Genomic DNA, 13,554 nt, shown 5'->3' with positions numbered 1-13,554 from the left:
CCTCACTCCAGAAGGCGGGAGGAGGGGGCAGGTAGACTGAGGGAGAAAGAGGTCCGAGGAGGGGCGACTCACCCTTAAGGCCTGAGATTCAGGAGGGAGAAGGAGGCAGAGAAAGAGAGAAAGAGAGAAAGAGAGAGGGGGAGAAGGAAAAGAGGGGGAGGTGAGGAGGGAGAGCGGGTTGAGTGAAAGTTGAGAAAACACCAGAGGGGAGGCCAGTCGGGGAGGGCGCACGGGACTCACGGGGCTTTCCCTGGCGACTCCCAACCACTTCCCGGGCCAGCGGGAGATTGAGTTTGAACAAAGGCGGCTCCCAAGGCCGCGCGCGCTGCGCTCAGGTCCGCCCCTGGCGTCCCAGCCAGGACGGACAAAGGCCCAGAACGCCCTGCAGCCCTGCACCGGACGCCGGGATTCCCCGCTTCGCCAAACCAAAACCCCCGTCCCCCCCCCCAGGCTACTCACGCCCCCCGATCACCCAGAATCACACGTCCCGAGGACCCCAGCGACCCCAGGCCGCACTCACAGGATGGAGGTCTGCGGCGCCACGGCGGGCACGGCCTCCAGCAACAGATGCATGCAGCGCACGGTGGTACGGAAGCACAGGCAGCGGCTTGGACAGCCTGCCCCCGGCTTCGAGGCGACCACCGCCATAGTCCCCCAGGCGAAGCATAGCACGAGCGCCTGAAGGCAGCGGCGGCGCATGGGGCGCACGGCCATGGTAGACGGCGCGGACAGAACAGATACGCTTGGACCGCAGCGGAGGCCTCGGCGGGCGCATCCACCGCCGGCTCCCAACTGAGCCCTCTGGTCCCGGGCCCACGTCCCAGCTGTGCGCGGGGGGCGGGGGGGGGGGCGCCAGCTGTGCACATGCGCGTGGCTCCTCCTCTCTCGGCCTCGCAGAAGGCGGGGGCTAGGCAAGCACCAGGGCCCTGGTGTAGGATCCCGGCGACCCTTCCTGGGGGTGCAGCCTGGCCTCCTTGGACAGCATGACCAGTGAACAAGAATTCCACTGTGGGGGCGCCTGGAAGTGCAGAGGCGAGGTTGAGACCGGTTTTGGATCTCTGATTCTGCTTTTAAACTGGCAGTGATGCAACCCCTTAACCATACTTTCTGCCTGTGTGCAAGGGTTTTGTTGCCGGGAATGCCTTGTTTTGAACACTTAAGTTGGGTGTTCTAAGAAGTGAGCTTTCACACCCTGCCTCTTTTTTTCTCAGTGCCAATACCCCTCCTTTGCTCCCACACAAAAGCATCCACCTCTGATTTAAGTTCTCCTTCCTTTTGGGGAAACTGAGGGCCAGCCCCGTGGTGCACAGTTTATAGGAAGACTGTGCTGCAGAATTAGAAGTTCCCTGAGGCCTCACCATTCGCTACCTGTGAAGAGCCCCTGCCCACCTGGTGCTTTCCCTTGTAGCAAAGATGGAGAACACCTGTGGCCATCTCAGGTTGACTTTACAGGGACAACAGGAAACAAGGGAAGCCCTGAGGATAGCATGCCTGTGTGCTATGACCGCTCGAATGTTGACACTTTATTCACTTCCCTGGTTCCCCCTGGGGTGCCCATTTCTCCATTCTTCAGACCAGGAGGCCCAGGTTAGGCAATGCAACCAAAGGAACAGAATTCAGTCATCAGATTTGAAAGAGGAGTCCAGGTGTGGCAGCTGCTCTTGATTCTCACCGTGACTGAATTGAGTACTCGGGAGACTGTAAAACCCTAGTTGTGTCTAAGAGAAATTGACAAAAAAGCTACCTGAAAAAAGGCGACTCACTAGAAACCAGAGTGACACCCTTCGGCTGGCAGTGTAATAGTCCAGATGGGAAGATAGACCTCCATCTGCCCAGGTGCACTCTGTGATTTATGTCTACTTGAAGGGAGCTGCCCAGCTCTGGCATGCTCTTCTGGACAGACAGATGGAAATCTCCGAAACTGAGACAACATAGACTTTTCTCCCTGAAGTTGCTTGGCCTCGGTGTTTAGTTACTTTGATGGAAAACCAACACACCAGATAGGCCTTTACCTGCAGACTGCTGTGCTCCCACTGATATCAGGCAGGGAAGGGTGTTGCTAGGCATCCAGCATCAGGGTACCACTGAGGGATGGAGTCACCCTCAGTCACTGTCACAAGGCTTCAGCTGCACTGCTGACAGGCTGTGTCAGGGAGGAACTGAAGGCCGTCGGAGGAGGCGCCAGTTCCTATGGGACGGCTCCATGGCTGGCACACTTCCAGCAATCTGCAGCTTGTATTCCATGGGGAGAACAGGATTGTGGCCTTCCCGCTAAGCTTGTAGCATACCATCGCTCTTCAGGACTCCTGCCACACTCCTCTGAGCAGCCCCCAGAGTGAGATTGATCACCACAAAGCCTCCAGTGAGGCTGCCCACCCCAGGAGCTCTCCACCCTGCCCCGAGTCTCTGCAGAACCAGAGCTAGGTTTCTATGAGGACAGAACTTCCAGGTATGTATGGTAGTAGAGATAAGCACAGGTCAAGACGGGCCAGGCTAGCCTGTGTACTGTGATGGAGACCAGACATCTCTGGCAGTTAGTGCCAGCCACGAGTCTGGTGGACCCCAGCACTGACAGCCTTGCCTTCAACAGCAGCCACAATCCAGGGTCCCTAGGCCACTCATATCTCACCTAGTTAAAAACTTAGTCAAGTATATGATACCAAAAACCAAAACTATTATTTTTCTCCCCCAAAGTTGCATTTTCCCACTTAACACTTATCCCCACCACCACACACACACTATGATTTTCTATAGGCAACAACCTGGAAATTGTCCTCAGGGCGGGCAGTCTCATGGCATATTTAAGTTCTTACCAGGCACAGCCGTCCATTTTTCCCCAGCATCCCTCAAACGCAGTGGGCCCACTCCTCACATCCCAACCACTCCCAACCTGTAGCACCCACAGCAGGAGCCGTATTTCCAGGTGACAGAGAGCACTTGCTCTTTCTTTTCAGCACAGTCGCTGCTGTGTCTTAAGCCATCTGAGATGTGAGGTCTTATGTACCCATTTGACCGGTAAAAGCATCCGATGACTGAGAATAGATCCTTCCCCTGGAGGTTCTCCGTAGGTGTGGTTAAAATTGATCCACCAACTTTGATCCATGGACTTTGATAAGGGTGATCTCAATAAGTGTTTGATCTTACTAAATCAACAGAAATCTTGGGAATAAAAACTGAGCTTTCCAAGAGAAGAAATTCTGCTGCAAGGGCCTAGGGAGAGAGTTTGGTCAACAAATTAGCTGTTGTATAAGCAGAGGGACCCAAGTTTGGCCCTCAAACATCCATGTGTAAAAGCCTGGTATAGTGACAAGGTGTGTGGACTTTGGTTGGGATGGAAGGAGACAGGTGGCCCTTTGGAAAATGCTGGCCAGCTAGTCTAGCCTGTTTCAAAAAATTAAGATGGAGAGTGATTGAGAAAGATCAGACGTCAACCTCCAGTCTTCATAAGCTTACACGGGTACAAGAAACACACTCAAACATATAGTGGACACAGAGACACAAGGAAAGGAAAAGGAATTCTGCTGAGCAATTATTGCCTCACTTTTCAGTTTCTTACTTTCCCATAGGGGCCACATTAGCTATTGTTTAAAAACAGCTCTGCCCATCCATCCATTGTCCATCCATCATCCATCTAGTGGCACCTACCCTCTTTTCTTTCCTCATCCCCCTTTTCTCCATTTATTCACCCACTCAGTTCACTCATCTGCTACCTACCCACCCACCCATCCTTCAACCCACTCACCCATTTTCCCCTCCATTCATCCCTGACTCATCCTCCTATCCACTTACCCAAACATTTATCTGTCTGTCCATCTACCCATCTATCCACCCACCCACCCATCCATCCATTTCATTCCCCTGTTGCTTCTGGGTCTCAGACGATGCCCGATAGGCTTAGCAGCCATCTGTCCGGCCCTAAACAATGAAGTACGATGGGGACGAGGAGCCAGAACCATGACTAAGGACCGAAAGAATGTGTCTTTTCCTCATGAATTTCTTACCCTGAGCCAAATGTCCTTCCCATGCTGTTTGTTCATCAGCACCTTCCTGCGCCCTCTAGAGGCTCTCAAGAGACTCAACTCCAGGCTGACCCTGGTGAATTCCCATTTCTAATAAGCAAGCACTTTCGGAATCTTTCCATCTGTTTATTGTTCCACAGCAAACACATCTTTCAGGTGTTAACTGTGCTCATGCAAAGAGAAATGCTCAGTGATAGCATGTTCTAATACTTCCACCCAGTGAGGGGACCAACTGAGATCATGTGAACAGTGGCTGTCCCATTGCCTGCTCCCCTCCCAGCTATCCTGACTCCTGACATCCATTTATCTTGTGACCCCCCCCCCCCCCGCCCCAACCATATACGCAGAGGTGTTTCTGTTTTGGAGCCTTGTGACAACCTCTGGGGCAAATGTTGTCATCAGAGAGCTTTGGTCAAAGCCTGGGCCCTGGCAGCCCCAACAGGATAGGCTCAGCCATGGGTCCTCAATATGCCAAGTAAATAGATGAGAATTTATTAAATGTGACCACACTGGGAAAGGGAAAAAAAGTAAATATGCCCAATTACCTCCCTGCCCTCCACACACAAATACACAAGTCCATCTTCAGGGTCCTGATGAGCAATTTAGGCTTTAAATAGAGCAAGAGGTAATGTATAACTAAGTGGTCCTGGTCAAGGTGTGATCCCACTCATAGTCAAGGTTTGTCCATCATTGTCTCAGCTCTGGTTTCTCTTGCAAATCAACAAGTTGTCACAACTGTGTGAGATCCCCACCACCACACAAACCCCACCCCCATCCCCTATCCCCTGACCCCCACCCCCACCCCGGGTCTTGCATTAGGGCTTCTGTCTTTTTTCCTCCCTCAGCATGAGATTCTTGGGAAATTCCTAATCCTGAGGGTCATTGTTTCAAAGGGCGGGGCACACAACCCCCTCTGGATTCCTGTGCTCCTCCTCTGTTCCCTTTTGTGGCTGAGAGAGCCAATGCTTAGAGCAGCACACCACACCTCAATTTGCAGCGTCAGTACAGGCGTCAGGATCCTTTCTTCTGCTCCACCGAGCTGAGCCTGGGCTTGTAGGCTCTTCCTCTTTCTTTTTTCTCAGCTTCAGTTTCTTGATCTGTACAGCAAGGTCAGCTGCTACCCATAGTCTGTGAGGAGTAGGTGGGCTCACGTGAGGTGCCCGTCTGGTTCCTCCTGGGTCAGTGTGGGCTGTGCAAGTGAGGTAATGAGCCATGAACACATTCTCCCTGGGAGCTTTCCGGTATAGGCTGGATGACCTTGGTGTGGGAATACTGGAGAACCCTCAGCAAGTCAGCCCCACCCCACCTGCTTCCCTGACCCCCCCCCCCAGCCTGACTCCCAGGCAAAGTTAATCACTATACACACACACACACACACACACACACACACACACACAGCCTACTGGGAAAGCTGGGGTCATCTTAGGTCCCATAGCTAAAAGCCTGGGAGCTTACTTCTCAGCCTCCAAGGAAGCACAGACAAAGTCAAGGATCAGTAATGTTCCTTTCCCTAGTCCTGAGCCAGAAGGCAGGCTTCTATCCCAGTCCTGACATCCTGTGTCTAAACATGGACACACATTCTCCTTGGTAAGGACAGTGAGGTGTTCGGGCTGCACTCCAGGCCTAGCAGGAAGTGATTATAGCATGGACTCTAGACAAGGAAAATTCCACAGTATCCCCATTGTCCGCAGAGGCAGGGAGTACTCAAGTCCTCCACTCCTTAACCCCATCCCATGGACTCTAGACAAGGAAAGTTCCACAGTATCCCCATTGTCCGCAGAGGCAGGGAGTACTCAAGTCCTCCACTCCTTAACCCCATCCCATGGACTCTAGACAAGGAAAGTTCCACAGTATCCCCATTGTCCGCAGAGGCAGGGAGTACTCAAGTCCTCCACTCCTTAACCCCATCCCATGGACTCTAGACAAGGAAAGTTCCACAGTATCCCCATTGTCCGCAGAGGCAGGGAGTACTCAAGTCCTCCACTCCTTAACCCCATCCCATGGACTCTAGACAAGGAAAGTTCCACAGTATCCCCATTGTCCGCAGAGGCAGGGAGTACTCAAGTCCTCCACTCCTTCTTAACCTGATCCCAGCAGTCATGTTTAGCCTGGTCTTGGCCAGACTTACCTATGGTGGAGCCCAGCTGGGGCGTTCCCATCCAAAGGATATTCTGCTACTGCCCAATCCTGGCTCCAGGAGACAGGGAAAGGGAGGGGACACTGGACGGCACTAAATGTCATCCAGTTGATCCTGAGCTTTGGTGATTTGCCCTGTCTGGTTCGTCCCAAATACAGGATGGGCAAGGCAGGGCAGAAATCGGAATGAGAACGGGAAAGACTGCAGTCAGCAAAGCATCCGTCTGTCCTTTCAGCTTCCTAGGAAGTGAGCTCTCAGCCAGCTCTGATGGCAAAGTCTCAGCCCCAAGAAATAACACCATCCCAAAGATAAGCAGACTCAGTTGGCTACTGGTCTTAGTGTGTGCCTGTCTTCCCAGATACCCGGGAGGCAACAGAAGAGAGGTGGATTGAGACCAGGAGTTGGAGGCTAGCCAGACAGGACAGTAGGGACTGGTTTTCAAAAGAAACAAAATACCACTTGAGTGTGAGGTGACCAGCAAGAGGGTGGGCCCAGCCCACATGCTGGCTCAGGCCCCTTTGTAGTCACAGTAATAACATGGATGAGCACCCGTGTTGCGGGCAACACATGTCTTGCTGGAGGCTATGGCTTTGAAAGGCTTCATCCTGGCACGCACCAGCACTGGGAAAAGCCCAGGGGCCTCAGGGGCCTCAGGGGCCTCAGGGGCCTCAGCACTGAGTCTGCAACTTTCTGTGAATTTATCATTATTTCAAAATAATGATAATAAGACTTATTAGAGTCTTAGAAATAGTAAATTATTAAGAAGCATTGTCTCAATCTTAACTTTAAACTGTTAAAAAGAACATTTTATGTATGTGAGAACCATACAGCACGGACAAAGTGGTCCCTGAGACAATGCAAATGGGCTAAAACAGGAGAAGGCTAGAAATAAGGAAAATTATGGGGACATAGGAAGAGAGAGGAGCCTCTCACCCTGGAGTCTAACTGAGACTCAAGAATTCCAACACAATTGGTAACATGTGCTGTGAAGGCTGCCTACATAGAGACACTATTCATTTCATACAGAGCTATTTAAAATAATAATGTTAAAACAGCTATCAACAGGGCTTAAGGGGTAAGTATGGAAGACTTTGTCCTTTTCTGGCTGTAAACCTGGAATTTCCTAGGAATCTCACCAGAAATCCCACTTGCAGTAAAAAGATATGCCCTAATCCCCTGGGCAGCCCACAGCTGATGATTTGATTTTATCAGATTGTAATTATATCCAAGGGACCTAGGGAGCCACCAGATAATCTCACTTATCCAAAAAAAAAAAATCTTAGCAACCCGCCAAGATGTAACTTGAGGCCAGGTGGTATGGGCACACACCTTTGAACCTAGCACTTAAGAGAAAGAGGCAGGCAAATTTCTGTGAGTTCAAGGCTAGCATGGTCTACAGAGTGAGTCCCAGGACAGCCAGGGCTGTTATACAGAGAAACTCTGTCTGTAACTTGAGAGCCCTCAAAATGGTGTTATAGGTCAGAGCTGAGTTTGGAGGTTCACCGTAAGTAAGTTCCAGGTTCTGTGGCTCTGAGCAATGATTTAGATAGGGACATGTGGATACTCACAAAATGGGGAATAGTTCATTTAAAAGGCAGAAACATTTCCAAGCTTGGAAAGGGGCCAGAACTGATACAGCTTTGTGCCAGAGCAGAGAGGTCTCGAGCAGGGAACTCAGACAACTAACACTGGAGGCTGTCTCCCGCTACACCACCACAGACAAGTTCACACAGTAAACTGAGGCCCCGAGAAACACTGAAAAGCTCACACCTCGAGATTATTTTCACAAAATGAAGGACCTTGAGCAGATTGCTGAGCCAGTAGAGAGTGCTGTCATAATGGTGAGGGACAAGCTAGAGAGCCCCATTTTCCGTTCTCAGACAGGGTGACTCTCCAGCCAAAGCCCCCAGGGTCTCACTAATGAGCCTGTGATCTGCTGGATGGCTAAGTGCTCTAGAAGAGGGGTAGCCAGCACTCTCTGCTGTAGCAAAACCCTCATCGAGTTGAATTGGGAGTTCCCTGTGATGCCTGGAAGCATGTTTCTAACTTATCACAAGCTTTGCCAAGCTACCTGACCTTTTACCTCCCAGCGCACACCAGACAGTCAAGGAATGCCAAGCACAGAGCCTAAAGGAGACTTCAGCTCAGCTGCTGGAGCACCTCCCAGCTGGAACATGAATGAGATTGTCTTCAGAGTGCTCTTGATGGTCCCACAGCACACAGCAATTTAGGATTTTGGAGTCCTGAGCTCCAAAGCTCTGCTGTGCTAGGGAAAAAACCCAAGCTTCCTGCCCTGTGGCTGCCAAGAGTCATCTTCGCATATAAAAATATGAGGTCTGTTCTCTTTCCACCTGAGTCTAGAACCAAAGGCAGCTCCACTGGCCAGCTTCCTAGCTTTCGACAGACTGCTATTCATTTCAGTTTTGAAAAAGGAAGACTATGCCTTAAGACTGTTAGGAAACGGAAAACCAACTGGCAGGTGTCCTTGTTTGGTATACAAGGAGAGTGATCCCCAAATCAGTCTACAGTTTTCTAAGACACCCAACTCTCTTCATCAGTAAAAATGCAAGTGGCATAGACCCTTTGGGTGAGATTTTAGTTCCCTTCCCTTCTCTTCCTTCCTTCTTCTCTCACTCCCTTCTTTTCCCTTTCTACCGTCTTTGACAGGTGTCTAGGCCATCTCGACCTCACACTGACATTGTAGGTAAAGGTGATCTTAACTTCTCATCTTCCTGCCTCTACCTCCCGAGTGTTTAGAATTACAGTTCTGCCCTACCACGCTCATTTGTGTAGCACTGAGAATCTAAGCCAAGGCTTCACGCGTGGCAGAAAAGCCAGCTGGGCTACTTTCCTACCTTTTACTTATATTCTATGCTGTCTTAGTTAGGATTCTCTGTAGCTATGAGGAGACCCCATGACCACATCGACTCTTATACTTAGAGTGGTTCCCTTATGGTTTCAGAGACTCGGTCCATTGTCATCATGATAGGAAGTATGACGGTGTGCAAGCAGACGTGGTACTGGCTACATCTTGATATGCAGGCCACAGAAACTTGACTAAAGAGTCACTCTGAGGGAAGCTTGAGCAAAATAGACCTCAAAGTCTGTCCCAGCAGTGACACACTTCCTCCAACAAGGCCACACCTCCTAGTAGTGCCACTCCCTTTGGGGGCCGTTTTCTTTTAGGCCACCACCGATATGTACAGAACAGAAGTTGAGCTGACATATTTCTAAAGTCCAGGCTTTTGAAATCACCTTGTTGACATGATCTCAACCAATAGAAGCACTCATTATGAGTCAGGTGGTGGTACCACACACCTTTAATTCCAGCACTCAGGAGGCAGAGGAAGGTGCATCTCTGTGAGTTCAAGGCCAGCCTGATCTACAAAGTGAGTTCCAGGACAGCCAGGGCTGTTTCATAGAGAAACCTTGCCTAGAAAAACAAACAAACAAACAAACAAACGAAGTGTTCTCTATGATTTTGAATGACTTATGTTTCCTTATTTCTAAACATTCTCCATATATTCTCAATATAGATTCTGCCTAAGACATGCTCCAAGACAATAATCATGCAGAGAGAAACTCATGCTGAGACCGACACTGAGCCTCTTCCTGCTGGAAATTTCCAAGCAGGCCATATGTTAATGGCTTAGGTCTTGGCTTCCTTTCCAGCAGGATCCTTGGTGAGTGAGACCAGAGCTAGAACCACATGGGGAATAGAGGATGTCTGGGCCAGGCTCTGACCCTCCCATTTTAGGAGAGAAATGGCACAGTCCTGCCAAGGTCTTGAGTGTAAAGGTCCCTGTGTGAACTGTTCGCCTTGTCATGGTCTCCATTTTGATCTTTTGAGTTTGGATCTCTGCAGTCAGGAGATTTTACTTTGACTGAATGTTGCCTCATCTGAAATAGTGCCTTGGGAAATAAAATCAACATAACTGTGTGAAGAGCTGGGAAAAAAGGAAGCATCGCAAAACACCATGTAGCCACCAGAGGGGAAAGACGCAAGCTGCCAGCTGGAACCTTGCCAGAAGGCCACAAGTCTCGTGGTAAAATATAAAATAACGGAAATGGGTTAATTCTAAATGTAAGAGCTAGTTAGAAAAATGCTTAAGTGGTTGGTCAAGCAGTGATTTAAATAATATAGTTTCTGTGTGATTATTTTGGGAGTCTAGGTGGCCAGAAAATGAACAAGTGGCCTCCTACAACATAGATGTGGTCTTGTGTTCTGTGAGGTGTAACCAACGACAAGAGTGGCACCTTGGAGAGTCCCATGCGCTTCAGGCAGAAATTTTAAATTATAGAAGTACCTCATTTTATATTAGAAACCGCAACAATGTTCATAGGGACAACAGAGTCTCCCCGGATTCTTCTGCATCCCATGTGGCTTTCCAGGCATTCTCTTAGCACACTGGACCCCAGCCCAAACTGTTTATAAAACAAAAGAAAAAACAAACAAAGATGTGCACCACAGACTGGGGATACAGCTCAGTTAGTAGAGGGCTTTCCTCCTGTCCTATTTTCATGGTTTGTAGCTTTAGATACAATGGTCTTGGCCCTTCCCTTCCTCTGATATCAGCCAGTGATGGAGGGAGGCTGGGGACCAACTGGGTCAAGCTGTTAGTTAGCAAGCAGAGGAGGAGCTTTACAGTCAAATGAACTGCACTTGCTTGTCCAAGGACCCTGATGCAGCATGTCTGTCCCTTTCAGAGTTGTCCCATCATGGGTAGGTGCTGCATAGCTCCTTATTTTCCTACAGATTGAAGGGTCAGAGACGTCATTTCCCACCATGGACTCAAGCTGGCAAGGTGAGCATTTCAGTGACTGCCTTCAGCCTTCTAGGGATACTGTGGAATGAAGAAAGCTTGACTCCTATAATCTAAAATACTCCAAGAAGATAAATACCACAATATATAATGTTGCAGGATATACAGAAGTAGAAGTGAAAGCTATGGAAGAGGCTTCTGAAGTTTTCTGGGGAGGTCAGAGAGATGTGTTGTGAGCACCCATTTGAATAGAGAATGCAGCAGTTCACATAGTGTGTTCAGAATCAACCGCGTTCACACTCCCCTCGATGCTGATGGAGACAATGTCTTACAGAAAAGAGAATAAATGACCATAAGCCAGTTGTCTCTGGTCAGTCTTGCTGGAAGTGAAAGAACCACACAGACTAAAGCAGAAGAGAACAGATGATGTGAAGCTGGTCACATTAATAAGTCACTCATGATGCCAAGACCAGGCAAGGGAGTCCTGAGAGAGCCAGATGTATGGAACTAAGATGGTTTCATATCAAGATTCGAAGCTAATTTACCTGTTCAAGAACAAGAGAAGGTGCAGGTGTGTGTGTGTGTGTGTGTGTGTGTGTGTGTGTGTGTGTGTGTGTGTGAAGCCAAAGGCTGAAGACGACGAAGAAAGATCTCTTTCACCTGCAACAAATCTGCTTGTTCACTGGTGGTGTTGCCTTCCATTCAATGCTGGCGATTGGGTCTCTGACCAGGCTACTCCCCTCTGAACTTTCCCCTGGCTGTGAGGCTGCATTTCTGGAGCACAGTCCTCTTCTCGCCTTCTGGCTTTTCTTGAAGTCCTGGTACGAGGTGACTGTGACTTTCTTGGGCTCGGAACCCTGAGCTCCTGCTCTGTGTTTGATGAATCACTAAGCAGTCTGTGCCTTCTCAAAATCAACCCTCTCTGAATTCCTGGGATTATTGCATGGATTCTAATTGGTGTTAGATACAGAGGTTAATGCTGGAGATCAGAGAAGCAGAACTGTCAGCCACAGAGAGTTCCTCCCTCTGCCAATGCTCAGACCAAAGGGGTGATCCTCACACTGCTTTTTCACACTGCTTCCTCCTCACTAAGCTTCTGCCCCCTCCTGCCTTATAGTCCCCTCTCTACCCAGCCTTAACGCTCCTGTCTCCACCTCCCTAGTGCTGGGATTAAAGGTGTGGGATCCCAAGTGCTGTGATCACCTTTGTGTGTTCTGTTTCTCTTTTAGACTGGATCAATTTCCTGTAGCCCAGGGTGTCCTTGAATTAACAGAGATTCCTCTGCCTCTGTCTCCTGAGGATTAAAGGTCTGTGCCACAATTGCCTGGAAGCTATGGCTAACTAGTGTGGCTAGCTCTTTGCTCTGATCCGCAGGTAAGCTTTATTTGTTAAATAATAAACAAGTATCACCACACTGGCATGCTAGGAATTGCAGACCCTTGGGTCTTATTTATCTTCCTCACTCGTGGGAACCATCATCTTCTATACCTCCTTGTCCATCCCTTCCCTCCCCTCCCCTCCCCTCCCTTCCCTTTCCCCTCCCCTTCCTATCTCTCCACCCCACCCCTAGCTCAAGGTAGCTTTGAACCCTAAAAGGACCTTTAACTTGTGAACATCCTACCTCTAGGTTCTGAGCTCTGCCTGCACCATCACATTTGGTTTATGCAGCCCAGGGCCATTTCTAGCTTCCCAAGGCTGGCAGCAGCCACCCAGTTTATCTGAAGCCTTCCCTTCCTGAAGACACACCCTCACAGCTCACCTGCTCAAGTCCTTCTGAAGCAGTGATAGTGGTCAGACCCAGGCTCCAGTGCTTCTGAACACACAGCCTTTGACCGTTTCTATTCTGGGTCTTCACTAATTTCCACTTGGGAAATTACCTTCCCAGTCTACTGAGGTTCAGAACCCTGAGTGTGGCATGGGCCCAGAGTAGGGTTGGGAGCCGTTAAAGTGAAGCATCTCCTTTGGGTGCTGCTGGGAAGCCCGAGTTTGAGCAGTTGTTTTGAATTTTTCCTTAATGAAGCCTGTGTTCTCCCAGACTACTGTTGGCCATTGTCTATGCTAAGGTGGACCCTGAGCAAGGCTGTCCTCACCCTTTGCTGAGCCTGTGTTGAAGACGCATTTACTTAGACTTCAGTATTTTGGGCCGAGTCTCTCTCAGGGGTCATTCCAGTAGAGGAAGGAGAGAGGCTGCCCTACTCTGCTGCCCCCACTGTGATGATCTGGGGCACCAGTAGAAATGCTCTGTTCTGAGAAGGGGTAGAGGGAAGGACACCGTCCCCTGCCCAGTGTTTTCTCCCAGGATATTTTCTAAGAAACAGGCTGCTCTCAAACGGGCCTCTGCAAACCTGACTTTTGTGGCAGTTGCTGCTCTGGGGTCCAGAGGACATTCTCTAAGGTGACTGGGAAGACCCAGCTCAGGTCAGTGACTGGGGAAGTTAGTAAGGTCCTTCTTTTCCAGCCCACGCCCTACGTGGTCTTAGATGTGCTTTTTGTAGTCCCAAATGTTAGGTGAAAAAAAATATTTTAGCTTCTACGGCCTCTATCTCACATACAACCTCAAGTGAAGAAACTTACTCTGACCCAAGACAGAACAAGCAGATGCTGAAGCTTCTGTCAGCCTCCTAGCTGTGGCCAG

General features: G+C 49.7%; 1 protein-coding gene across 2 annotated transcripts in view; it reads right to left on the bottom strand.

Moving 5' to 3' along the window:
* The window catches only part of Pxdn (peroxidasin), a 75,293-nt gene extending 74,473 nt beyond the window's left edge, over positions 1-820 (bottom strand). The window contains exon 1 of one of the 2 annotated variants that reach the window (XM_075984172.1): positions 521-820. In XM_075984172.1, coding sequence (XP_075840287.1) covers positions 521-714 — 194 coding nt within the window. In that variant the 5' untranslated portion in view covers positions 715-820. The remainder of the gene's footprint in view (positions 1-520) is intronic. The other variant, XM_075984171.1, reaches the window with a different exon arrangement.
* Positions 821-13,554: the final 12,734 nt, after the last annotated feature.

The sequence above is a fragment of the Microtus pennsylvanicus genome, chromosome 8, assembly GCF_037038515.1.
Source record: "Microtus pennsylvanicus isolate mMicPen1 chromosome 8, mMicPen1.hap1, whole genome shotgun sequence".
NCBI lineage: Eukaryota > Metazoa > Chordata > Mammalia > Rodentia > Cricetidae > Microtus > Microtus pennsylvanicus.
This window is presented reverse-complemented; position numbering and strand designations above follow the sequence as displayed.